The sequence below is a fragment of the Pan troglodytes genome, chromosome 17 (genome assembly GCF_028858775.2).
Source record: "Pan troglodytes isolate AG18354 chromosome 17, NHGRI_mPanTro3-v2.0_pri, whole genome shotgun sequence".
NCBI classification, from domain to species: Eukaryota; Metazoa; Chordata; class Mammalia; order Primates; family Hominidae; genus Pan; species Pan troglodytes.
In genome coordinates this window covers 44,442,179-44,469,219 of record NC_072415.2, presented here as the reverse complement: position 1 = coordinate 44,469,219, position 27,041 = coordinate 44,442,179, and the positions used below count along the sequence as shown (strand labels likewise).

The 27,041-nt window shown below is 41.9% G+C and overlaps 2 protein-coding genes across 37 annotated transcripts in view; one reads left to right on the top strand and one right to left on the bottom strand.

Moving 5' to 3' along the window:
• DTNA (dystrobrevin alpha) overlaps nt 1-27,041 on the bottom strand; it is a 414,394-nt gene that overhangs the window by 216,668 nt on the left and 170,685 nt on the right. For 4 of the 36 annotated variants that reach the window (XM_054671759.2, XM_054671765.2, XM_054671772.2 and 1 more), the window contains exon 1: nt 18,987-19,152. The exons of 23 other annotated variants lie outside the window; for them this stretch is intronic. The gene's annotated coding sequence lies outside the window, so the exon portion shown is untranslated. Of the gene's footprint in view, nt 1-11,459; nt 11,587-18,986; nt 19,153-27,041 lie in introns of those variants that run through there. 9 more of the 36 variants (XM_054671773.2, XM_054671778.2, XM_063795594.1 and 6 more) reach the window with 7 other exon arrangements.
• On the top strand, nt 717-25,057 carry LOC134808639 (uncharacterized). The gene is made up of 5 exons (XM_063795889.1): nt 717-819; nt 19,100-19,732; nt 22,264-22,632; nt 23,754-23,917; nt 24,957-25,057. The coding sequence occupies exons 1-5, from the start codon at nt 717-719 to the stop codon at nt 24,963-24,965; spliced, it is 1,278 nt and encodes a 425-aa protein (XP_063651959.1). The 3' UTR covers nt 24,966-25,057.

The following is a 27,041-nucleotide window of genomic DNA, read 5'->3' as shown; positions in this document are numbered from 1 at the left end:
CAGAATTAGTGCTATTGGATGCTTAGGCATCCTCTCTATTTTAAGGACTTATTTTTGTTGACACACAGCACAGTAAGAGAGGCAGGAAGGTCTTGGATGGCTTTACTTCCTATTAAGGGCATAGCTTATTTCTTCAAGCCCCTAGGATAAAGGGGTTGTGGCTGTGACAGTTTAGTTGTTCACATCCAGTGTGGCACCTTCACGGAAGGGCAAGATCACACAGTCAGGCAGGCCTCTCCCATTAGGGATTCTGGGCCCCAAGGAAAGTGCCTTTGAGACTGGCTGCATCAGCTCCTAAGCTGGGCGGCAACCTCATTTCTGTGAAGTTTTTAAATCTTTGGACTAATAATCAGGGAAATTAATCTAATCTCAGAAGGGGTTGTGCATCTATAATTCATTTCCATCAAATCACAGCCCAGTGATTGCAGAAACATGTGTGTACTTCACAATTCTGGGTATCCATATAGGCCACTGCTGTGCCTCACTTTTCAGTTGCCTACTTTAATACTTATCTCTGATAAAATTTAATAAGACAGCAAGAAGATATTTGAGAAGTATAAGATAGTAGCAGAGAATTCGGTTTTATTCTTGATATTTAGTCAATAGAAGCGGATAAAAAGTTGTACCTTATCACTTAGGTTAAAGTAAGATAAAGCAGACAGAACAATATTTGGACAAAATAGCTGTCAACAGGAAAAAAATATACACCTTCCGCAATGAATGTAGAATTTTTCACGCCACAAAGCCGAAGACCTGCTGACATTCAGGAACACTTAAGAAATAATATGATGGCCTGCCTGTCAATATCAGTTCAGCTGGGTATCCAGTCAACTGTTTTAAAGGTGCTGAGAAAAATGAAGGTGGTTTAAAAAGGATTTATCAGCTGTTTCTTGCACAGCATTCTTTTTTTTTATTTCTGAAGGACTGGCTCTGCGTATCTTTCTGTTGCATTTTATTGTAAGGCTAAGACAGTTGCTTATCGAGATGATACTTGCATTTTTAAAAGGTAAGGTGGCTCATGCCTGTAATCCCAGCACTTTCGGAGGCCAAAGCAAGCAGATCCCTTGAGCCCAGGAGTTTGGGACCAGCCTGGGCAACATGACAAAACCCCAGTGATTAAGTTTACGTAAGTATCTCAGAAATTGTATAGAGAAAAAAATAATAATAATAATAATACAAAAATTAGCTGGGTGTGGTGGTGTGTACCTGTGGTCCCTGCTGCTTGGGAGGCTGAGGTGGGAGATCACCTGAGCCCAGCAGGCGGAGGTTACAGTGAGACAAGATTGTGCCACTGCATTCCAGCCTGAGTGACAGAGTGAGATCCTCTCTCAAAAAGCAAACAAATAAAATGTAAAAATAATTGGCTTACATGGTAATACTTATTAAAAATCAAGTTTTATTAAAAATAGATCAAGAGACAAGAAGGAACATGGAGTTCTTAAACTGCGGTATGTGTGTGTGTGTGTTTTGATCAAAGTAACTTTCCTTTTAGGAAATGTGGAAAATATAATAAATTGTGAAGAAAATTAGTATCACCCACATTCCACCCCACAGGAAATTCCTATGAAGATTTTATACATTTACTTCCAGTTATACACACACACAGACATATGTTTGTGCATATATACACATACCATATAATTTTTAAGGAAGTAGTTGAAGAACTGTAAACTATATATAATTTTGTTTTAATATTTGAAACTTTTTTGTCCTATTATTAGCAATCTATACATATTCAGCATGAATACTTCCTCTGTTTATGGCTATGAAATTATTTTTATTCAACTTGCTCACTAAGGGATATGATACATATGAAGATATGAGACATCAGTAGTGACTGAACGCTCCTTTATTCACGTACTTTATACACACATTCACACAGAACACATGTCAGCTGCATTTCAAGGTAAAGCAGTAAGTCACTATTTTATTTTTATATTAAGGTTTATTTTGTTATAGAAATCGCTACTGTACAAAACTCAGGTATCCCAAAATATCAGAAAAATAGGAGTCACTTTCTTAGAATACACTTTTAAAGGGAGTGATTATCTCATTTTGTATCTTTTTAAAAAATACAATTGAGAAACCAGTGAGTCTCATTGTGTATTTACCTACACAAATAATCACTAAACCTAAGTATCTCAGGTTTTCTTAGATGAAAATCTCCTTTTATGAATATAAGTAGGGCAATATGAAACTAAAACTAAGTATAGATAAATGCCACCCCACAGTGATGAATCTCATTAAAGCTTTATGTTCTCCATGTTGAAATTAATTTCAAGTAAGGCAGAAAGATTCACGTATTTTTGCTGATCAGGACAAGAAAACAATGTTTACCCAAGTGCAGTCTTTTGTCTCCTGCATCTCATTATACCCACCAAATTGGCCAAAAAAAGAATTAAATTGAATTTTGCAGGTTAAGTAAAAATGTGTCAAAGGTTAGTCTAACTAGCTTTTAAAAAGCCATATTTGTAGTTACCTACAAGCAGGTATACCATAGAGTGTACTGAAATCTCTCTGATACTATGTGATCATGATTTTGCTCATAATTTCCATGTATTCATTTGTTAGAGAGGCCCACTGCACACTTCTAAGAGACTGATACAGTGTGATCTGGTATAACTGTGTCTGTTGATACTATGATGTAAAGTTCAATTAGAAAAGAAGGAAGGAATGAAGAAATAAAGGAAGAAAGGATAAAACCTTATAAAACTAGATATAGAACAAAAAGGCAAAATAAAAAAGATTTTGTAGGAACTCTATCAGTTACATTAGTAACATGAAAAGCAGGGTGAATGGAGAGGAGAGAAAACATTTGCATGCAGAGTACTGTACTTCTGACAAATATTCTGAATTAAATTTGTACTGAGCACATGCAATTCCACATTTTTAAACATCATTCTTGAAGATGGCCAAATAGGAACAGCTCCAGTCTACAGCTCCCAGCGTGAGCGATGCAGAAGACAGGTGATGTCTGCATTTCCAACCGAGGTACCGGGTTCATCTCACTGGGGCTTGTCGTGAGCCAAAGCAGGGCGAGGCATTGCCTCACCTGGGAAGCACAAGGGGTCAGTGAATTCCCCTTCCTAGCCAAGCAAATCTGTGACAGACAGCACCTGGAAAATCAGGTCACTCCCACCCTAATACTGCACATTTCCAATGGTCTTAGCAAATGGCACACCAGGAGATTATATCCTGCGCGTGGCTCGGAGGGTCTCACGCCCCACCCACGGAGCCTCACTCATTGCTAGCACAGCAGTCTGAGATCCAACTGTAAGGTGGCAGCGAGACTGGGGGAGGGGTGCCCGCCATTGCTGAGGCTTGAGTAGGTAAACAAAGCTGTGGCCGGGAAGCTTGAACTGGGTGGAGCCCACCACAGCTCAAGGAGGCCTGCCTGCCTCTGTAGACTCCACCTCTGGGGGAAGGGCATAGCCAAACAAAAGGCAGCAGAAACCTCTGCAGACTTGAATGTCCCTGTCTGACAGCTTTGAAGAGACTAGTGGTTCTCCCAGTACAGAGTTTGAGATCTGAGAACGGTCAGACTGCCTCCTCAAGTGGGTCCCTGACCCCCGAGTAGCCTATCTGGGAGGCACCCCCCAGTAGGGGCAGACTGACACCTCACACGGCTGGGTACCCCTCTGAGACAAAACCTCCAGAGGAACCATCAGACAGCAACATCTGCTATTCAGCAATATTCGCTGTTCTGCAGCCTCCACTGCTGATACCCAGGCCAAAAGGGTCTGGAGTGGACCTCCAGCAAACTCCAACAGACCTGCAGCTGAGGGTCCTGACTGTTAAAACGATAACTAACAAACAGAAAGGACATCCACACCAAAACCCCATCTGTATGTCACCATCATCAAAGACCAAAGGTAGATAAAACCACAAAGATGGGGGAAAAACAGAACAGAAAAACGGAAAATTCTAAAAATCAGAGAACCTCTCCTCCTCCAAAGGAATGTAGCTCCTCACCAGCAATGGAACAAAGCTGGACGGAGAATGACTTTGACAAGTTGAGAGAAGAAGGCTTCAGACGATCAAACTTCTCCGAGCTAAAGGAGGAAGTTCAAACCCATTGTAAAGAAGTTAAAAACCTTGAAAAAAGATTAGATGAATGGCTAACTAGAATAACCAATGCAGAGAAGTCCTTAAAGGACCTGATGGAGCTGAAAACCATGGCACGAGAACTACGTGACGAATGCACAAGCTTCAGTAGCCAATTCGATCAACTGGAAGAAAGGGTATCAGTGATGGAAGACCAAATGAATGAAATGAAGCAAGAAGTTTAGAGAAAAAAGAATAAAAAGAAATGAACAAAGCCTCCAAGAAATATGGGACTATGTGAAAAGACCAAATCTACGTCTGATTGATATACCTGAAAGTGATGGGGAGAATGGAACCAAGTTGGAAAACACTCTTCAGGATATTATCCAGGAGAACTTCCCCAACCTAGCAAGGCAGGCCAACATTCAAATTCAGGAAATACAGAGAATGCCACAAAGACACTCCTCAAGAAGAGCAACTCCAAGATACATAATTGTCAGATTCACCAAAGTTGAAATGAAGGAAAAAATATTAAGGGCAGCCAGAGAGAAAGGTCAGGTTACCCACAAAGGGAAGCCCATCAGACTAACAGCGGATCTCTCTGCAGAAACTCTACAAGCCAGAAGAGAGTGGGGGCCAATATTCAACATTCTTAAAGAAAAGAATTTTCGACCCAGAATTTCATATCCAGCCAAACTAAGCTTCATAAGTGAAGGGGAAATAAAATCCTTTACAGACAAGCTAATGCTGACAGATTTTGTCGCTACCAGGCATGCCCTACAAGAGCTCCTGAAGGAAGCACTAAACATGGAAAGGGACAACTGTTACCAGCCATTGCAAAAACATGACAAATTGTAAAGACCATTGATGCTAGGAAGAAACAGCATCAACTAACGAACAAAATAACCAGCTAACATCACAATGACAGGATCAAATTCACACATAACAATATTAACCTTAAATGTAAATGGGCTAAATGCTCCAATTAAAAGACACAGACTGGCAAATTGGATAAAGAGTCAAGACCCACCAGTGTACTGTATTCAGGAAACCCATCTCACGTGCAGAGACACACATAGGCTCAAAATAAAGGGATGCAGGAAGATCTACCAAGCAAATGGAAAACAAAAAAAGGCAGGGGTTGCAATCCTAGTCTCTGATAAAACAGACTTTAAACCAACAAAGATCAAAAGAGACAAAGAAGGCCATTACATAATGGTAAAGGTATCAATTTAACAAGAAGTGCTAACTATCCTAAATATATATGCACCCAATACAGGAGCACCAAGATTCATAAAGCAAGCACTTAGAGACCTACAAAGAGACTTAGACTCCCACACAATAATAATGGGAGACTTTCGCACCCCACTGTCAACATTAGACAGATCAATGAGACAGAAAGTTAACAAGGATATCCAGGAATTGAATTCAGCTCTGCACCAAGTGGACCTAATAGACATCTACAGAACTCTCCACCCCAAATCAACAGAATATACCTTCTTCTCAGCACCACACCGCACCTATTCCAAAATTGACCACATAGTTGGAAGTAAAGCACTCCTCAGCAAATGTAAAAGAACAGAAATTATAACAAACTGTCTCTCAGACCACAGTGCAATCAAACTAGAACTCAGAATTAAGAAACTCACTCAAAACCGCTCAACTGCATAGAAACTGAACAACCTGCTCCTGAATGACTACTGGGTACATAAAGAAAAGAAGGTAGAAATAAAGACGTTTTTTGAAACCAACGAGAACAAAGACAAAACATACCAGAATCTCTGGAACACATATAAAGCAGTGTGTAGAGGGAAATTTATAGCACTAAATGCCCACAAGAGAAAGCAGGAAAGATCTAAAATTGACACCCTAACATCACAATTAAAAGAACTAGAGAAGCAAGAGCAAACACATTCAAAAGCTAGCAGAAGGCAAGAAATAACTAAGATCAGAGCAGAACTGAAGGAGATAAAGACACAAAAAACCCTTCAAAAAATCAACGAATCCAGGATCTGGTTTTTTGAAAAGATCAACAAAATGGATAGACCGCTAGCAAGACTAATAAAGAAGAAAAGAGAGAAGAATCAAATAGACGCAATAAAAAATGATAAAGGGGTTATCACCACCAATCCCACAGAAATACAAATTACCATCAGAGAATACTATAAACATCTCTATGCAAATAAACTAGAAAATCTAGAAGAAATGGATAAATTCCTCGACACATACACCCTCCCAAGACTAAACCAGGAAGAAGCCGAATCTCTGAATAGACCAGTAACAGGCTCTGAAATTGAGGCAATAATTAATAGCTTACCAACCAAAAAAAGTCCAAGACCGGATGGATTCACAGCTGAATTCTACCAGAGGTACAAGGAGGAGCTGGTAACATTCCTTCTGAAACTATTCCAATCAATAGAAAAAGAGGGAATCCTCCCTAACTCATTTTATGAGGCCAGCATCATCCTGATGCCAAAGCCTGGCAGAGACACAACAAAAAAAGAGAATTTTAGACCAATATCCCTGATGAACATCGATGTAAAAATCCTCAATAAAATACTGGCAAACCAAATCCAGCAGCATATCAAAAAGCTTATCCACCATGATCAAGTTGGCTTCATCCCTGGGATGCAAGGCTGGTTCAACATATGCAAATCAATAAACATAATCCAGCATATAAACAGAACCAAAGACAAAAACCACATGATTATCTCAATAGATGCAGAAAAGGCCTTTGACAAAATTCAACAGCCCTTCATGCTAAAAACTCTCAATAAATTAGGTATTGATGGGACATATCTAAAAATAATAAGAGCTATTTATGACAAACCCACAGCCAATATCATACTGAATGGGCAAAAACTGGAAGCATTCCCTTTGAAAACTGGCACAAGACAGGGATGCCCTCTCTCACCACTCCTTTTCAACATAGTGTTGGAAGTTCTGGCCAGGGAAATCAGGCAGGAGAAGGAAGTAAAGGGTATTCAATTAGGAAAAGAGGAAGTCAAATTGTCCCTGTTTGCGGATGACATGATTGTATATCTAGAAAACCCCATCGTCTCAGCCCCAAATCTCATTAAGCTGATAAGCAACTTCAGCAAAGTCTCAGGATACAAAATCATTGTGCAAAAATCACAAGCATTCTTATACACCAACAACAGACAAACAGAGAGCCAAATCATGAGTGAACTCCCATTCACAATTGCTTCAAAGAGAATAAAATACCTAGGAATCCATCTTACAAGGGATGTGAAGGACCTCTTCAAGGAGAACTACAAATCACTGCTCAATGAAATAAAAGAGGACACAAACAAATGGAAGAACATTCCATGCTCATGGATAGGAAGAATCAATATCGTGAAAATGGCCATACTGCCCAAAGTAATTTATAGATTCAATGCCATCCCCATCAAGCTACCAATGACTTTCTTCACAGAATTGGAAAAAAACTACTTTAAAGTTTGTATGGGACCAAAAAAGAGCCCGCATTGCCAAGTCAATCCTAAGCCAAAAGAACAAAGCTGGAGGCATCACACTACCTGACTTCACACTATACCACAAGGCTACAGTAACCAAAACAGCATGGTACTGGTACCAAAACAGAGATGTAGACCAATGGAACAGAACAGAGGCCTCAGAAATAATACCACACATCTACAACCATCTGATCTTTGACAAACCTGACAAAAACAAGAAATGGGGAAAGGATTCCCTATTTAACAAATGGTGCTAGGAAAACTGGCTAGCCATAGGTAGAAAGCTGAAACTGGATCCCTTCCTTATACCTTGTACAAAAATTAATTCAAGATGGATTAAAGACTTAAACGTTAGACCTAAAACCATAAAAACCCTAGAAGAAAACCTAGGCAATACCATTCAGGACATAGGCATGGGCAAGGACTTCATGTCTAAAACACCAAAAGCAATGGCAACAAAAGCCAAAATTGACAAATGGGATCTAATTAAACTAAAGAGCTTCTGCACAGCAAAAGAAACTACCATCAGAGTGAACAGGCAACCTCCAGAATGGGAGAAAATTTTTGCAATCTACTCATCTGACAAAGGGCTAATATCCAGAATCTATAAAGAACTCAAACAAATTTACAAGAAAAATCAAACAACCCCATCAAAAAGTGGGTGAAGGATATGAAAGGACACTTCTCAAAAGAAGACATTTATGCAGCCAACAGACACATGAAAAAATGCTCATCATCACTGGCCATCAGGGAAATGCAAATCAAAACCACAATGAGGTATCATCTCACACCAGTTAGAATAGCAATCATTAAAAGTCAGGAAACAACAGATGCTGGAGAGGATGTGGAGAAATAGGAATGTTTTTACACTGTTGGTGGGACTGTAAACTAGTTTAACCATTGTGGAAGACAGTGTGGCGATTCCTCAGGGATCTAGAGCTAGAAATACCATTTGACCCAGCCATCCTATTACTGGGTATATACCCAAAGGACTATAAATCATGCTGCTATAAAGACACATGCACACGTATGTTTATTGCAGCACTACTCACAATAGCAAAGACTTGGAACCAACCCAAATGTCCAACAATGATAGACTGGATTAAGAAAATGTGGCACATATACACCATGGAATACTATGCAGCCATAAAAATGATGAGTTCATGTTCTTTGTAGGGACATGGATGAAGCTAGAAACCATCATTCTCAGCAAACTATCGCAAGGACAAAAAACCAAACACTGCATGTTCTCACTCATAGTTGGGAATTGAACAATGAGAACACATGGACACAGGAAGGGGAACATCACACACTGGGGTCTGTTGTGGGGTGGAGGGAGTGGGGAGGGATAGCATTAGGAGATATACCTAATGTTAAATGAAGAGTTAATGGGTGCAGCACACCAACATGGCACATGTATACATATGTAACAAACCTGCACATTGTGCACATGTACCCTAGAACTTAAAGTGTAATAAAAAATATATATAAATAATTCTTCTCTAATATGCATTAAACCCCAATCATAAATCTTGTTTTCATAAAAAATTTATATACAAATGTAGCAGTTATTTGGACACAATTTCATTGACAAATTCTTAGCATGAAAATCAGATTCTTAATATTTTGTTGTTGTTGTTTGTAATGTATATATTGTTTCCCTAAGGAAAAAAATATTTGTGTGCAAAATATGGGTGGTTGCTTTCTTAGACAAAGAGATACTTTTACTGGAAATCATAAAAAGACAGAAGCATCTAATTCTGGGAAAGAATGCTCAGGTCTTGCCCTTTAGTGGTGCATTTCTACCTTAACTGGTGGCCTTGCATATGACATATGCCTTAGGAGCCACCTGAGGGTTACTGAGAGCTTGACTTAGCATTTTCATCTGACTCTGGGGAGATGAGTACCTTTAAAAAAAAAAAAAAAAGAAGAAGAAGAAGAAGATAGGAGATAGAAGATAAATCATTTAATTTGGTTTCAATAAATTGCCATGCTACTTTGGGGTTAACAAAAGCGATCCCATATCCTACATCAGAGGTTTTTAAACTTTTTGTTCTGAAGACCCCCAAGAGCTTTTGTTTATGTTTATTATACCTATCAATATTTACCCTATTAGAAATGAAAACTTATAAACTTTAAAAATATTTATTTATAAATTCACTGGAGATAAAACCCAAAGCTACTTGGCAAGCTAATGGAAAGCTAAAGCTATTGATAGGTGTACTTGCCCTTGTGTCTCTGTGATAGAGCAAGTTTGTACCCCAGACACCTTCCACCTGTCTGTTTAGGCCCCTTCCTCAAACCCTATTCTCACTCCACAACCACACCACCAGTTTGGAAGGCTGGTGTAGCAGAAACAAGACATATGGACATTGTATAACCCAGCATTCAGGTGGTGGAGTTCCTTTTATTCCACTTGCATACTATTCTAAGTGCATTAACCTACCCCATCTTTCCTCCCTTGATTCTCATTATACGTTTAAAATTGACTTAATAAAGCACGTGATTGGAGCATCTTAAAAGAATTGGTCTATAGATTCATTTATGTGACAATGATAAACCCATTACATGTGACATAAATAAAATAATATATTTTTAATAAAATAGAAATATTTTCCAAAACAAAATTTTGGTGATAAGCATGGTTTTACATTTTTTGGAAATCCCCTAATATCTGGCTTAATGGAAGATAGCCAGATTTACCTATCTGCTTCTACATTTAATCTATTGGAATATGTTTTGGTTGACAAATATGAAGAAACTCCAGGCTCACACAGACTTGTAGTTTGAAATAGTAGAGTCTTTTCATAGCCTTTCAGATTATTATGGACAGTTTTCTTTGATACAACAGTGAAATTCAACAAGTGATTGTTCCTTAAAAATGGAATGTGGAATCTGAAACATATCAATGAACTTCATATAATCTATTACAGTAAACTCAATTATTTGTCTCATACTTGGTATAGTTTTTTAAAAAATCTATGTATCATTTTATGACAAAATGGTCTAGCTCACTTAGTAAAGCAGATCTTCCAAATGTTTACGTATTATTTTTGATAACAAAAAATTACTTTTGTTAATGTCACCACGAGTCTCATCAAGAAAGGTATTGAGAAGCTGTCAAGTTTATAGTGGCAGATGTAGGCTTTTCAAAATTCTAATTTCTACTTGAAAGTTTGAATTTTATCATTGTCAGAAATTCCTGTCAGTTGTTTTTTCTGAAGTGACAAGCTTATTTCATTCAATTTCAAAAAAAATTTGCCAAATACCCCTGCTGAAATAATCATAGTTTGTCTGCCCATTGTTCTTTCAAAAAAAAAAAATGTTCTATGAAAGAAATGACTAGTACCACTTGTACCTTGAACAATAATACTTGGAGACAACTACTGCACCTCAACATATTTCAAAAGTGCTTTATGTGTACTTCCCATTTCCTTGCACTATTAAAAGGATGTGGCCAGGCACGGTGGCTCATGCCTCTAATCCCAACACTTTGGGAGGCCAAGGCAGGAGGATCGCTTGAGCCTGGGAGTTCAAGACAAGTCTGGGCATAGCAAGACATATCAAGACCTTGTCTCTACAAAAAAAGAAAAAATTAGCCAGGCGTGGTGGCATGCACCTGTTTGTAGTCCCAGCAACTTAGGAGACTGAGGTAGGAGGATCACTTGAGCCCAGGGGGTCAAGGCTGCAGTGAGCCACGATCATGCCAATGAACTCCAGCTTGGATGACAGAGTGAGACCCTATCTCAAAAAAATAAAAAGTAAAAATAAATAAATAAAATAACATCATTTACACTCCCAAGACTTAATAACATGCTTTTGCTGTTGCTTGCTTTGTTTTTCACTGGAAGTACATGGGAGTGAAGAAATATTACTACCAGTAGAGCTTGGTGCCACTGCCTTCAACCTCTAGTAACAGATTCCAGCAGTTTTACTTACCATTACTTTTGCACATCTGTGTGACTGTCCCATAGTGAAAAAGGCAGATAATATGTTAGAGTTGTTATTAAAATAGTTTTAACCTCAAGAATCTCATGAAAGTGTCTTCATTTTGAGAACCGTTGTCCTAAAAGGAAGGGCATATATTAAGGTTGTTGAGACAAATCTCTGAGGTTGAATAACATAACACAGTTGTTCCTCAGGGTTAAAGGAGATCACTTAGCACAGTGCCTGACACAACTGTCAACTCAACAGATGTTAGCTATGATTACTAATATTTATATTATCATTTCTTTTTCAGATCAAGAAGCAATGATATGAGTAAATCAGAATATCAGCTGTGTGTTGGAATTTATCCTACCTAAATCCAAATTTTAGTTCTGCAATTCTTCTGTGAGTATAAGTTACATGCAGATATGTTTTTCCTGCTATTTTAAGCGAGACTGAGATTTTTGTCCCTCACATGTCAATTTTGTAAATCCTTGGGCAATCAGTCATGAGAGACATTTCTCAGTCATTGGTTAGTGGGGACAACTGAGAGACGGTATTTGACTGGGTCCCAGGATCGCCCAGTCCCTTATCTTCTTCCTGCCATATCATGTTTGGGAAGCAGGTATTTCCAAAGGGTTATGCAAAGCTCATAGGGACATCTAGCTGATGTAAATGATGGAAATAGGTAAGTGTAAGTCAAGGAGACCAGTCACATTGTGCCTGCATATTTTACTCTTGTAAATATTTTTTACTGCCTCCAAGAAATATGTTCTCTCTCATTTTCCTTGAAATTACAAGAGGCTTGCTTGCTATGTTATTCTTTTTACCATCTTTGACCTGAGTACAAAAATAAAAAAAACAACAACAACCGGTTCTTAACAACAAAATGATGCAAGCTTGATAATAAGTAACAGCTTACATTTAATCTCGGTGTTAGAAAAATAGAGAGTGATAGTGATGGAGTTGAAAGGAAGAGTGTGTGCCTTGTTTATAGAGAGAAGCTCCCTCTGACTGCCACACAGAGGCGCAGACATACAGTGTGGCCACATTTTTCTATTTTCAAGTTCAGGGTGGAAATCCAGATATTTATGTGAAAATTTCCAATTTATAAATGTTGCCCCAAACTGGGTAGGCCACATAAAACATGTTGGCAGGGTTTGCAAGCTGCCACATTTTTGATTTCTCCAAATATATAACTTAATTTCCCTCCATGATCTCACTGACCATTATCCTCTGCACTTAACTCTGTCACCTCTCCTATCTTGGGGCAAAGAGGGTGTGAACAGTGGATGGAGAGGCGCCTTTATCTCCCTCTAGTGGTGAAAATATGCCAAAACAACTAGCTGAACGTTCATTCATCCTGTTTATTGAAAACTCATCTATGCGAAACTCATCCTTTGTCTGATTAAAATTAGCAAAACAGACTCTGGCTATTATGTGTGAGATGTGAACTGAAAGGAAATTTTACTACCAGTGCAGATTAGAGTCTGGGGTAAAAGAAGCCATAAAGAGGGAGCAGGGATATCAGCCCAAGTAGGAATTTAGAAGATTCAAGAGTTTCAGACCTCGTCACCAGGAAAAGAGAAGAATCTAAACACTTGTACTCTAACAGAAGGCAGGGCCATCAATACATACTGCAGCTGGAAGGCATACACTAAGTTTTATGGGCAAAGTTGAGTATAGTGTGAATGATCAACGTATCCACTAGCTAGAGCAGTGTCTAGTAAGTACTGCTAATTTGATCCCTGTTTTAAGTATTTAATAGTACCTTAGCTCTTATTAATTAATGGAGAGCATCTCATATTCTTTGTTTAGAAGCTCCACTTGGGGAAAATGTTTTCAGGGTGGAGAATGGAATACATTTTGCAAATAAACAGAATTTCAAATAGGTTAGTAATACAGAGCTAATAAATGATACTGAGAAAGATAAAAAATAGATATCATAATAGTTGTTGACAAAAGAGTCAAACTCTGAAAAATATTTGAAAAGATAAATTTTGAGCCAAATATGAGTGGGCAATGGTCAGTGACACAGCCCTGTCTCCTGAGAACATGTGCCCAAAGTAGTCAGGCTTCAGCTTAGTTTTATACATTTTAGGGAGACAAAAGACATCAATCAATACATGTAAGATGTACATTGGTTGGGTCAGGAAAGGTGGCACAACTCAAAGCTGGGGTGGGGAGCTTCAAGGTCATAGGTAGATTCAAACAATTTCTAATTGGCAATTGGTTGGAAGACTTAAGTTATTGTCTAAAGACCTGGAATCAACAGAAGGGAATGTCTGGGCTAAGATAAGGGGTTTTGGAGACCAAGGTTCTTATTATGCAGATGAAGTCTCCAAGTAACAGGCTTCAGAGAGATTAGATTGTAAATGTTTCTTATTAGACTTAAAAAGGTGCCAGACTCTTAGTTGATTCTCTCCTGGATCAGGAAAAAGACCTGGAAAGGGAAGGGGATTCTCTACAGAATGCAGATTTTCTCCACAAGCAATAGCTTTGCAGGTCTATTTCAAAATATGTCAAAGAAATATATTTTAGAGTAAAATACTTTGATATCTTTCAGGGCCTGCTGTCTGTCAGGTGATGCTATACTAGATCAGGCTGGAATTTGGTGACCTATTGCTACAAAAAGTCTTAAGATCTCTGTTTTAATGTTAATGCTGCTCAGTTGTGCCTGAATTCCAAAGGGAGGAGAGTATAAAGAGGCATGTCTGACCCCCCACTTCCTCTCACGGCCTGAACTAGTTTTCCAGGTTAACTGGAATGCTCTTGGCTGAGAGGAGGGGTCCATTCAGATGGTTGGGGGGCTTAGAATTTTATTTTTAGTTTATACAGCTTTGCTTCATTTGGATGCCCATGCTGTCTTAGAACACTGTCCCCAAGTATTATACGCCTGTAGCTCAAATGTCAACTTTCAAGGATGGTTCCCTCTCTTGTATACTCATTTCTTTGCCTTCTGCCCTCCTTGATACACTCAGATAATTTAAAGAACTGAAATACAATTGCTTTTAAAAGCTCAATACTTCATTATACTTTTGTTTTGAAAACAGTTTTTGAGTTGAGAGTATGTCAGCAAAAGCAACCAAAAGAATGTGGATGTTGTTACAAGGTCAGCTTTTCAGCAGCCGTAGGCAGCCATTACTGGCATTCTGTCAAACAATCACCACTGGCAGCGGGGCCATTCATAGGCAATGAGTCAGCAGCTCTGACAACACTAAATACGGTCACCAGTTAATGCGCAAGATAACAGGCTCACACGCTCCTTCAGAAAGGGCTGGTGAGAGGAAATATTTTATTTTTCAGGTTTATTTAGAAGAAGATCAGAATAGGTTGTTAAAACCCAGATGTTAAATGTGTGTGTGTGTGTGTGTGTGTGTGTCTGTGTGTATGTGTATGTGTTAGAATCTAGAATGAAATATTTATATATATGGATTTCTTCTGTAAGGAAAAACATGTTCAAACTGAGAGCTGAAATATCAGAAGCTAGGCATTTCAAATGAGATACTGTTGTACAAAGAAGTGCCTGCCTTATACCTGGGCTGTACAGTCCAGTAGTCATTGGCTACATGTGGCTATTGAGCAGTTGAAATGCGGCTAGCCCAAATCAAGATGTGTTGGAAGTGTAAAATCTATACAGGATTTCAAGCATACAGTACAAAAAAGGAATAAAAGACCTCATTAATAACTTTTTATATTAGTTACATGTTGAAATGATAATAGTTTTGATATATTGGACTAAGTAAAATATATTTAGATTAATTTCACCTGTTTCTTTTTCCTTTTTTAATGTGGCTACTAGAAAATTGATAATTACATATGTGGCTTGCATCCTGTTTCTATTGGATAGTACTACTTTAAAGGAAGATATTTGCTATCATCTCCTTCCAGTCATAACACACACATGCGTGCACACACACACACACGTGTACAGTAAATGGATAGGAAGACAGTAGGTGTTTTAAAAATGCAGGCTGCAAAATTCCACTTAAGGTGCTGATTTGAAAATCCCAGTTCTCTAAGCTAAAGAACAGTGCAACATAGTCCATAGCACTGAAAGATATTCTACCCTGAATTGTCATTAGGCCTCAGCCGTGATTACAGGGGAGAAAGAGTGTTAGCCATATTTATTTAATTCTGGCCATTTTATTAAGAAAGAAAGGGCACTGTCCAAGATGCTGAGAAATGACACTCTCATAAAAGAACAAAATGAGCACTGTAGAAATAAATTAGTGTTGTTCTCTGGACTTTTCTGTTCTGTTTTAGACTTGAATGCTCTTAACACTGCTTTGGTGGTGGTAATCAAGACAGTATTATAACATATTGGGCTTAAACTTTGACTTAATAAGGATTTTGATAAAGGCCACATTCAGTGGCTCAAGCCTGTAATCCCAGCACTTTGTAAACCAGGGGAGGTAGACTGTTTGAGATCAGGAGTTTGAGACCAGCTTGGGCAACATGGCAAAACCCCATCTCTACAAAAATACAAAAAATTAGCCAGATATGGTGGCACACACCTGTTGTCTCAGCAACTCGGGAGGCTGAGGTATGAGAGTCACTTGAACCCGGGGGGCAGAGATTGCAGTGAGCCAAGATCACGCCACTGCGCTCCAGCCTGGGTGATAGAGCCAGACCTTGTCTCAAAAGACAAACAAAGAAACAAAGGAATTTTTATAAAAGCAAAATTTGGATACTAATTTGGCTGTTTAATCAGCTACTGAAAGATTGTAATTTCTAGATTTGCCTGACTGTGTTTTTGTGCTTTGAGTCTGATTTGTCACTGCTAGTAAATTATCCCCCTAAATTCTGGCTAGTGTTGAGGGATTCCTATAGCCTTTCTCCTATATCCTGCTGCATACTCTCTCCTTTTTAGTTTCAGTGCTTGAATTAGTTTCATCAGTCAGCTTCTTTCATCTTCTTCTTAGCCAATATCTACTTAGAAGACTTTGGAGTTTTGGAGTCAAACAGATGCCAGTTTGAGACTCTGAAGTCAGCCAATTCTCCTGAAATTTCTCTTTCATCCATTTTAACTACTGACTTTAATTTTTATGAGCAAAGCTGGAAAGCAAGTAGCTGAGCAGAGGTTTCATTAATAGTGGCCAGGACTTCCTGAATGATTGTCCAAAGGTGTATTCTAGCAATACAAAGATGGCAGTGTGTGTGGCTCCTGAGCTAGTTGGAAGAAAGTGTGAAATTCTTCAGATTCTTTTTCATTCAGAGCTATGTGATGTCTCCCCTCCTTCCCAAATGCATAACCTAATTTCATCCCTCAAATTCAGAAACTGAAATTTGGATAGACTTCTATTGGAGAATGGCTCATGGTGTTCCCCTAAAATCTCTGTTTAGTAGTCTTCCTTGTCTAAATGGAGAGTGTTGTATGAAAAATTTAGTGTATCCATTTAAAGTTATAAAAATATTTTAAAGAAAAATTAAATGGTTGGTATTCTAATGATTTTTAAGTATATTTTTGCTTTCTCATTAAAAAAGACATTGTGTTACAATATAAACATTTACATGATAAATAAAAATAGATTACTTTTACCACTCAAAGGAAATTGTTTTTTAACTCTTTCAGTTTGGACAATGAAAGCAAACTGACTGATTTATAACACATTTTGTTTTTTGACAAGTTTTTTTAAAAATTCAAATTCTTGACAAGTGTTGCTGAGCAATACCAAAAAAGTACCATATTTGGGAAATATACAAAAGCAAGAAAAGTTAAAGCAAGCTATGACAGGCTTTCAGTATTTTTAGAATGACAACCTTACATTATCTGATTCCAATGGACAGGAGAAATGGTAGGGGTTAAAAAGATGTTGATTAAGACTTTACAAATATGACCAGGTGCAGTGGCTCATGCCTAGTCCTAGCACTTTGGGAGTCTGAGGTGGGTGGATCGTCTGAGCTCAGGATTTTGAGACCATCCTGGGCAACATGATGAAACCTTGTCTCTACTGAAAATATAAAAAATTAGCCATGCATAGTGGTGCACACCTGTAGTCCCAGGTACTCGGAAGGCTGAGGCATAAGAATTGCTTGAGCCTGGGAGGTGGAGGTTGTGAAAAGAGCTGGGCACATTCCTCAGCCCCAGGCTCAAAACAAACAAGCCCAGTACAAACACATCCCATCCTCCCATCCCACCACATATCGCCATATATCTCTCAAACTTCCTGAGCCCAGTACAAACACCACCAGGAAAGTCTCCGATAAGGGGACAGCCGTTCAAAGTTTTACTGAAAGAGCGGGAACCAAAAGAATTCCTTTGTTCCCCTGTAACTTTCAGGCTATAAAAAGCAAACACTCGCATTGTTCAGGGCCCTCTTGTATGCTGTGGAATGGAGGGACCAGGTTCGAACTTGTAGTAAAGATCCTTGCTGCTTGGCTTTGACTCTGGACTCTGGTGGTCTTCTTTGGGGAACTAACGGTCTGGGCATAACATCTGGGGGCCCGTCCGGGATTCCCCAAGCCCACCAGACCCCTGGTCAACGGATCTGCTAGGATCGATCTACTGACAGGTGAGCTGGCTCGTCTCCGTTTGTCTGTCTGTGTCTGTTCTGAATCCGAATCTGTGACTCGCGAGGTCTGAAACTGGAGCTGGCACAGTCCTGGCAGACGCGCTATAGGACGGCCAGCGGAGACCGGTGGGAGACGTCCCCTGGCTCTCATCTGATCTATATTGCGATCTGAGCTGCCCCGGTTTGGCGGGCAGCAGCCGTATCTGAGCTGCCCGGTTGGGCGGGCAGCAGCTGTCTCTGATCTGAGCTGCCCCGGTTTGGTGGGCAGCAGCTGTCTCTGATCTGAGCTGCCCCGGTTTGGCGGGCAGCAGCTGTCTCTGATCTGAGCTGCCCCGGTTTGGTGGGCAGCAGCTGTCTCTGATCTGAGCTGCCCCGGTTTGGCGGGCAGCAGCCGTATCTGAGTTGCCCGGTTGGGCAGGCAGCAGCTGTCTCTGATCTGAGCTGCCCCGGTTTGGTGGGCAGCAGCTGTCTCTAATCTGGGCTGCCCCAGCGCGACCGCGATCCAGGCAGCTAACTCTGACCCGGGCTTCCGGTGCGCGCTTGCGATCTGAACTGCCCCGGTTTGGCGGGCAGCAGCTGTCTCTAATCTGGGCTGCCCCAGCGCGACCGTGATCCAGGCAGCTAATTCTGACCCGGGCTTCCGGTGCGCGCTTGCGATCTGAACTGCCCCGGTTTGGCGGGCAGCAGCTGCCTCTGACCAGGGCTGCCAAAGTGCGCCTGCGATTAGATATCATTAATAAGTCAGATCAGATTTCCTTTACAGGGATTCAAACCCACATTCCTTTACAGGAAGAGACTACAAATTATTACAGGATGGGTAATACCCAGAGAACTCCTCTATCTCTCCTTACGAGTAATTTCAAAGAAGTTAGAGCAAGGGGCCATGATCTTGGTATAGAAATCAGGAAAGGAAAGCTAATTACTCTGTGTCGCTCCGAATGGCCTGCCTTTGATGTGGGGTGGCCGCCCGAAGGGACCTTCCGACTTGCTGTCATCACTAGGGTAAAGTCCAAGATTTTCCTACCTGGGCGTGCGGGCCACTTAGATCAAATCCCATATATCCTCATATGGCAGGACCTTGTTGAGAACCCGCCTCCTTGGCTGTCCCCTTTCCAATTGGCCTCTGAACCCTGTAAGGCACTGGTTGCTCGACCACTAAAATCCAAGCAACCAACTGCCCCGCCCATCCTGTTCTACCTGACAGTGGGGACCCATTGTTCACAGAACCCCCTCCGTACCCCTCTGGGCCCCAGGCCCCAGCCCCCCTGGCTGAGCTGCGGGAGGGAGCAGGCGGACGGGAGGCGGCCGGCATACACGGGCCCGCTGAAAGGGAAAGAAACTTTGAAGGGCCGGCGGGGAGGACGCGAGGGTGCACTTCGTGGACTAGCCCCCTTCAGCCGCCTGACTCCACGGTGGCTTTACCCCTTCGGGAAATAGGACCCCCAGATGACACAGGAATCCCCAGGCTCCAGTACTGGCCATTCTCCACCAGTGATCTGTATAACTGGAAAACTCAGAGTGCTCGGTTTTCAGACAACCCCAAAGATTTACTGGCTTTACTAGATAGTGTCATGTTCACCCACCAGCCCACTTGGGATGATTGTCAGCAGCTCCTCCGAATTTTGTTCACCACGGAAGAGCGAGAGAGAATACAGATAGAAGCTAGAAAGCTGGTCCCGGGGGACGACGGTCAACCGACTGCCAACCCCGACCTCATAAACGCAACCTTTCCTCTGACCAGGCCGGCGTGGGACTACAACACGGCAGAAGGTAGGGGACGGCTACACCTTTATCGCCAGACTCTAATGGCAGGTCTCCGGGCAGCTGCTCACAAGCCCACTAATTTGGCTAAAGTATATTCTATTCTGCAGGGAAAGACAGAGAGCCCAGCTACCTACTTAGAAAGATTAATGGAAGCTTTTAGACAGTACACCCCCATAGATCCAGAGGCTCCAGGAAGTCAGGCAGCTGTTGTAATGTCTTTCATAAATCAGGCAACCCCAGATATTAAGAGAAAACTCCAGAAATTAGAAGACTTGGAGGGAAAGCAGATTCAGGACCTCCTTCAGATAGCCCAGCGGGTTTACAATAACAGAGATACTCCAGAGGAAAAGCAATTTAAGGCCACTAAAAAAAAATGACCAAGGTCCTGGCAGCAGTGGTACAGAAAGAGCATCTACAGCCAGAGGTAACATATCTAGGGTACCTGCTTAAGGGAGGGCAGCACTGGCTAACAGACGCCCGGAAACAAACTGTTCTGCAGATCCCCAGGCCACAATCCACCCGACAAGTGAGAGAATTCCTGGGGTCGGCGGGATTTTGCAGACTATGGATACCTGGGTTCGCAGAACTGGCTAAACCCTTGTATCAGGCAACACGGGGGCAACAGCCATTTAATTGGACAGACGAAGCCGAGTTGGCCTTCCAACAGATTAAAACCGCCCTACTCTCCGCGCCTGCACTAGGACTACCTGATGTTACCAAGCCCTTCCACTTATACGTGGATGGGAATAAGGGTGTCGCCAAGGCGGTAATAACTCAGAACTTAGGCCCCTGGCGGAGGCCAGTTGCCTACCTGTCAAAGAAGTTAGACCCAGTAGCTGCCGGGTGTCCCCCTTGTCTCCGAATGATTGCGGCCACGGCTCTGATGGTGCAAGATGCTCATAAACTTGTCATGGGGCAAGAATTGCGGGTCGTTACTCCACATGCCATCGAAGGTGTACTCAAACAGCCACCTAATCGATGGATGAGTAACGCCCGGCTCACCCACTACAAAAGACTACTACTAAATCCTCTCAGGATAATTTTCCTGCCCCCAACGACCTTAAACCCTGCCTCGCTGCTGCCCAACCCGGACCTGGACGCCCCACTCCATGACTGCGCCAAGATACTAGCTCAGGTGCACGGAGTTCGAGAAGACCTGCAGGACCGCCCACTTCCTGACACCGACCTCGTCTGGTTCACTGATGGGAGCAGCTTCATGCATCAAGGCCAGAGGTACGCTGGAGCGGCAGTAACTTCAGAGACTGAGGTAATCTGGGCGGAACCCCTGCCCCCGGGGACATCGGCCCAGAAGGCCGAACTGATAGCGCTCACCCAAGCTCTTACCTTAGGGGCGGGGAAAAAGCTGACAGTATATACAGACAGCCGATATGCTTTTGCAACGGCGCATATACATGGGGCCATTTACAGGGAATGAGGGTTACTGACGGCTGAAGGAAAAGAGATAAAAAACAAGCAAGAGATCCTAGCCCTGCTAACAGCCCTATGGAGGCCAGAAAAATTAGCCATTGTACATTGCCCAGGGCATCAGAAACTAACTACTCCAACTGCTCAAGGCAACTTTCTGGCAGACCAAACTGCAAGGAATGTGGCGAAGGCTCCCAGCCAACTCCTTGCACTCCAGCTCCCTGACCCGGGCCCCCGGGACTTGCCATATTTCCCTGAATATTCAGAACAAGATCTCCAGTGGATTGACAAACTTCCCCTGAAACAAATCCAGAATGGGTGGTGGACTGATACTAATGACCAAACCATCCTACCAGAAAAATTAGGACAACAGGTGTTAGAACACATCCACCGAACCACCCACCTGGGGGCCCGGCAGATGATAGACCTGATCAGACGCTCCAAGCTCAAAATCAGACATATAGCTGAGACGGCCAGCAGTATCGTGACAAGTTGCAAAGTCTGCCAGCTTAACAACGCATACCCCCAATCTCAAGCTGCAACAGGAACAAGGCTCAGGGGAACCAGGCCCGGTATCTACTGGGAAGTAGATTTTACTGAAATAAAGCCAGGAAAGTACGGGTACCGGTACTTACTTGTCTTTGTAGATACTTTTTCAGGGTGGACTGAAGCATTCCCAACCAAAAGAGAAACTGCTCAGGTCGTAGCAAAGAAAATTCTGGAAGATATCCTTCCCAGGTATGGCTTCCCCATCCAGATAGGGTCAGATAATGGGCCCGCTTTCGTCGCTAAGGTAAGTCAGGACTTGGCTTCCATCCTTGGGGCAAATTGAAAACTACATTGCGCTTACAGGCCCCAGAGTTCAGGACAGGTAGAAAGGATGAATCGGACCTTAAAAGAGACCTTAACTAAATTGACTATAGAGACTGGCGCTAATTGGGTAGTCCTTCTCCCCTATGCTCTGTTCCGGGCCCGTAATACCCCTTACAAACTGGGCCTTACCCCTTACAAAATCATGTATGGCAGACCTCCACCCCTGGTTCCTAGCTTAAAAGATGACCTGCTTAAGTCTGAAACAGAAAATGTCTCTGAATTCTTATTTTCCTTACAAGCCTTACAGAAAATTCACCAAGAAATCTGGCCCAAGCTGAAAGAGCTATATGAGACCAGTCCCCCACCAACACCCAATCCGTACCAGCCGGGAGACTGGGTCCTGGTTAAGCGACACCGACAAGAGACCCTAGAGCCCAGGTGGAAAGGACCACTCCAAGTACTCCTGACCACACCCACCGCCCTGAAGGTAGAAGGCATTGCGTCGTGGATCCACTACACCCACGTCAAGCCAGTGGACCCAACCTCCGACCTTCTGGGGCCAATCACGGTGGCAGCTGAAGCACCGGACACGTGGACTGTGGATAGAGCTAAGAACAACCCCTTAAAACTCACCCTGCGCCGGCAGCATAGCTCACTGCAAACATGCAGTTAGGTAGTCTAACTCTAACATTGGTCACCCTAGTGGCCGCTGGGAAAAACATAAAGCCAGCTCCTAATCCCTTTGTCTAGAGATTCTGGCTTTATGAAAACCAAACCCACCCTGGGCAACCTCATAAGCCCGGGAAACTAGTGGCCAGTGCAGATTGCCCCTCCTCAGGGTGCAATAGCCCAATTTTACTAAATTTTACCGATTTCCCAGTAGCCAAACCAGTGGCACCAATAATATGCTTCGAGTATGATCAGACTGAATACAATTGTAAGCACTATTGGTGGCACCAAAGTGCCGGCTGCCCTTATAACTATTGTAACATCCATAAATACCAATAGTGGGGTGGAAAAGAACAGATAGATCCCAGATGGCCCTTCCATCGCAGACGAGATAGAGACCTTTCATATACATGGATAGTTAGAGACCCCTGGAACTCCCGCTGGACCACGCCTCAACACGGGGCTGTATACTACTCCTCCGCCTCCACATGGCCTAGCAGTCACCTCTATCTGTGGCGGGGTCTAGTGCAGGTACGGCCCCTGGTCCATGGAAATATCCAGCGACAAGAAAACCGCCTGACACAAGATTTACGTCCTTTTTCCTGGTTAAAATTATTGCAAGAAGGATTAGAACTTGCCAACCTTACAGGACTTCACAGCCTGTCTGGCTGCTTTCTGTGTGCCACTCTAGGGCGTCCACCGCTAACCGCTGTCCCCCTGCCATGGGGATCCTCCACCTCTGCCCAAGCTAACAACCACCGAAACCTCTCATATGCCCCTATCCCTAACGTGCCACTATACCTAAACCCCAGTCAAGAAAAGTTTCCCTACTGTTTCTCAGGAACTAATTCCAGCCTCTGCAGCATCACTGCAACGCCCCCTAATATCACCTTAAGGGCTCCGTCAGGCATATTCTTCTGGTGTAATGGAACATTATCTAAAAACCTATCAAGCCCCTCTGTTACCAACCTACTGTGTCTTCCTATCACATTAGTTCCCCGGTTAACTCTACTTACTGCCAGCAAGTTCCTAGGGTATACCGGTAACTGGACTAGTGCTGTTATTCACCCAGACCCTAGACCGAGACCTGCACGAGCCATATTTCTCCCCCTCATTGCAGGAATCTCCCTCACCGCATCCTTCATGGCGGCCGGACTGGCTGGGGGAGCCCTAGGTCACACCCTCATAGAAAGTAACAAGCTGTACCAACAATTTGCCGTTGCTATGGAGGAGTCAGCTGAGTCCCTTGCCTCCCTCCAGCGGCAGCTCACGTCCCTAGCACAGGTAACCTTGCAGAACCGGAGGGCCTTAGACCTACTCACTGCTGAAAAAGGGGGTACGTGTATGTTTCTAAAGGAAGACTTGTTTCTACATAAATGAATCAGGGCTTGTGGAAGACCGGGTCCAACAGTTACGCAAGTTAAGCACAGAAGTAAGAACACGGCAGTTTGCTTCAGCTGCAGACCAATGGTGGAACTCATCTATGTTTTCTCTGTTAGCCCCCTTCCTTGGACCCCTGCTGAGTCTACTATTTCTGCTTACCGTAGGACCTTGTGTTGTTAACAGAATTTTGCGGTTCGTTAGAGAAAGGTTTGACACTGTACAACTCATGGTCCTCAGAGCCCAATACCAACCTATAAACGCTGAAACAGAATCAGACTTATAAGACCCAAGATTGGCTCTAAAAATACCTGAAAAGAAAGGGGGGGAATGAAAGGAGCCGGGCACATTCCTCAGCCCCGAGCTCAAAACAAACAAGCCCAGTACAAACACATCCCATCCTCCCATCCCACCACATATTGCCATATATCTCTCAAACTTCCTGAGCCCAGTACAAACACCACCAGGAAAGTCTCCGATAAGGGGACAGCCGTTCAAAGTTTTACTGAAAGAGCAGGAACCAAAAGAATTCCTTTGTTCCCCTGTAACTTTCAGGCTATAAAAAGCAAACACTTGCATTGTTCAAGGCCCTCTTGTATGCTGTGGAATGGAGGGACCAGGTTCGAACTTGTAGTAAAGATCCTTGCCGCTTGGCTTTGACTCTGGACTCTGGTGGTCTTCTTTGGGGAACTAACGGTCTGGGCATAACAGTTGCAGTGAGCCGAGATCATGCCACTGAACTCCATCCTGGGTGACAGAACAAGATGCTGTCTCAAAAAAACAAACAAACAAAAAAAGGCTATGCAAATATAAAAAGATTACGTAAAATAGACTATTGGACTATTAACATCATTTCACTAAATTTTTAGGTAACGGTATTACTATGTTTTAAAAAAGCATTTCAACATCTAACAACTATAATTTTCTCTTCTCTTTGTTTCAGTTTTTATAATGAAGAAATTTTAAATAACGAATCCTGTATATTCTAAAAGTTTATATGTTGTTAATAAAACTCTTTTGGAGAAACCTACAAAAGAAAAACCACACCATTGAAACTTGTGACATCTGTGAAATGTGGTTTAGGAAACCTGGCAGGGCTAGGAGAACTTCAATATGAGAGTAAAAAGCATTTGGGGACTGCTCCATGACCTGGAAGTTCAGAAGGGAAGGGGTTAATGGTGACTGGCAGCTCATTTCAAGTCTTTTTAGCACCCTGTTCCCCTAAAGAGGAGAAGGAAAACGACACAATTGTCAGACATTTACGGTAAGAAGAACCCTTCTATTCTTCTAATTCCTAGCAAGACGTGCAGAAAATAAAATCCAAACTGCATAGCCAGTCTTCACTGACTTAACCAAGACGAATCACTTTCATGAGTGGCTTACTTCACCTCTTCTAGGATTGACATATGTGCTTATGGTTTAGCAACACTAAAATTGGAAATAAAATTCATAACTGATACATGTCTAATTCAAGAGATAAAAGCAACTTATAACTATAACTTTATAAAAGGGTTCTATAAACTGCTAACATTTGATAATCATATAAACCATCCTGTAATGCAAACCACAGAATTACTATCAAGAACATAAAATATATTCACATAATTTGATTCATTCATCTGCAGCAAGAGAAGCAGTTGACAATAAAATATCACTCAGTGTGTGCACGTGTGTGTAAACATGTGTTTATGTGTGTAAAGCCTCCCTTTTGTGCTCATTTAAAAGGGTAGAATGTGAAAGTTGACGAGTTAGAGAATAGGTAAAATGAAGACTTAATTTCTTTGTATATATGAACAATTAACTTCTTCCTCAAAGTCTGTCTATTCCATAGCAACGTTATGAGTCTCCTGGCAGGAGTGGCCCATTCACACTCTAACAAAGTAAGAGTTTTATTGTGCTCAAATACAGTGAGTTATTTGGTTAAAACAATACTTGGGCAATCCAGCTCCCAGGAATATTACTGTCTTATTAATTATTAATAGTAAACCTAAATACTTATAGAAAAGAGGACACAATTTAACATGAGAAGTTACCCTTTGGATATTTTTAGAAATTAATATCCATATAATTTCTGTGATAAAAAGTGAAAACACATGAGTAAATTGAAAGATGCAAGGGTAAAATGCACAATAGTCTGCTAATCTGAGAACTTTTCTTTTTCATTTAATACTAGCTAATACAGGTGAACATAATACTCAGAAATACCTGCTTAGTTGTGCCTTTAGCCACATTTCCTTTACCAGATAAAGTTAAGCAAGTAGGATTCTTAGCATCTTTGAGCAGGCAAGTGGAGGTGGGAGGTGGGGGAGGAGGCCTTGGTGGGCTGGAATGGTCTGAGTTATGTTTGGGTGATGCTAATCTTCCCCTTACTCTAAAGTAACACCAATTATGTAAGAGAGAAGGAGGCAGTGAATATGTCCAATAACCGATTCAGAGAAGGGCTTGAGTAGGTAGGCAGAGTGTGGGAAGGTCACCTCTTGAACCTAGCAGTTTACTTACCTGTCTACTTAAACGGGGGTTTACATTTTTGCCGGATTTAATAATCGAATATCATATATTGCCTGCATATGATGGAGTTCTGGAAAACTACATGTGTTAGTAAAAGAATTTCTTAATATTATTATCCCTATTAAAAAAATTAGGCCAGGCACGGTGGTTCACGCCTGTAATCCCAACACTTTGGGAGGCCGAGGCAGGTGGACCACCTGAGGTCAGGCATTCAGGACCAGCTTGGCCAACATGGTGAAATCCCGTCTCTACGAAAAACACAAAAATAAGCTGGGTGTGGTGGCACACACCTGTAATCCCAGCTACTTGGGAGGCTGAGGCAGGAGAATTGCTTGAACCCAGGAGGCGGAGGTTGCAGTGAGCCAAGATTGCACCACTGCACTCCAGCCTGGGTGACAGAGCAAACTCTGTCTCAAAAAAAAAAAATTATTTACAGCTTTTACAGTCCACTTTCTAAACACATACATAGTGGAACATAGATTATCCCACATGGGAGATAAGTTATAAAATCTGCATTTGG

What these genes read in the sequence shown, in the direction of transcription:
- LOC134808639 (XM_063795889.1), top strand. Translation starts at nt 717, where the DNA reads ATGAATGTAGAATTTTTCACGCCACAAAGCCGAAGACCTGCTGACATT. An exon ending in GTCAATATCAGTTCAGCTGG is followed by an intron (nt 820 to 19,099) that starts GTATCCAGTCAA and finishes GAACCCTGTAAG; the next exon opens with GCACTGGTTGCTCGACCACT. An exon ending in GGACTACAACACGGCAGAAG is followed by an intron (nt 19,733 to 22,263) that starts GTAGGGGACGGC and finishes TTTCCTTACAAG; the next exon opens with CCTTACAGAAAATTCACCAA.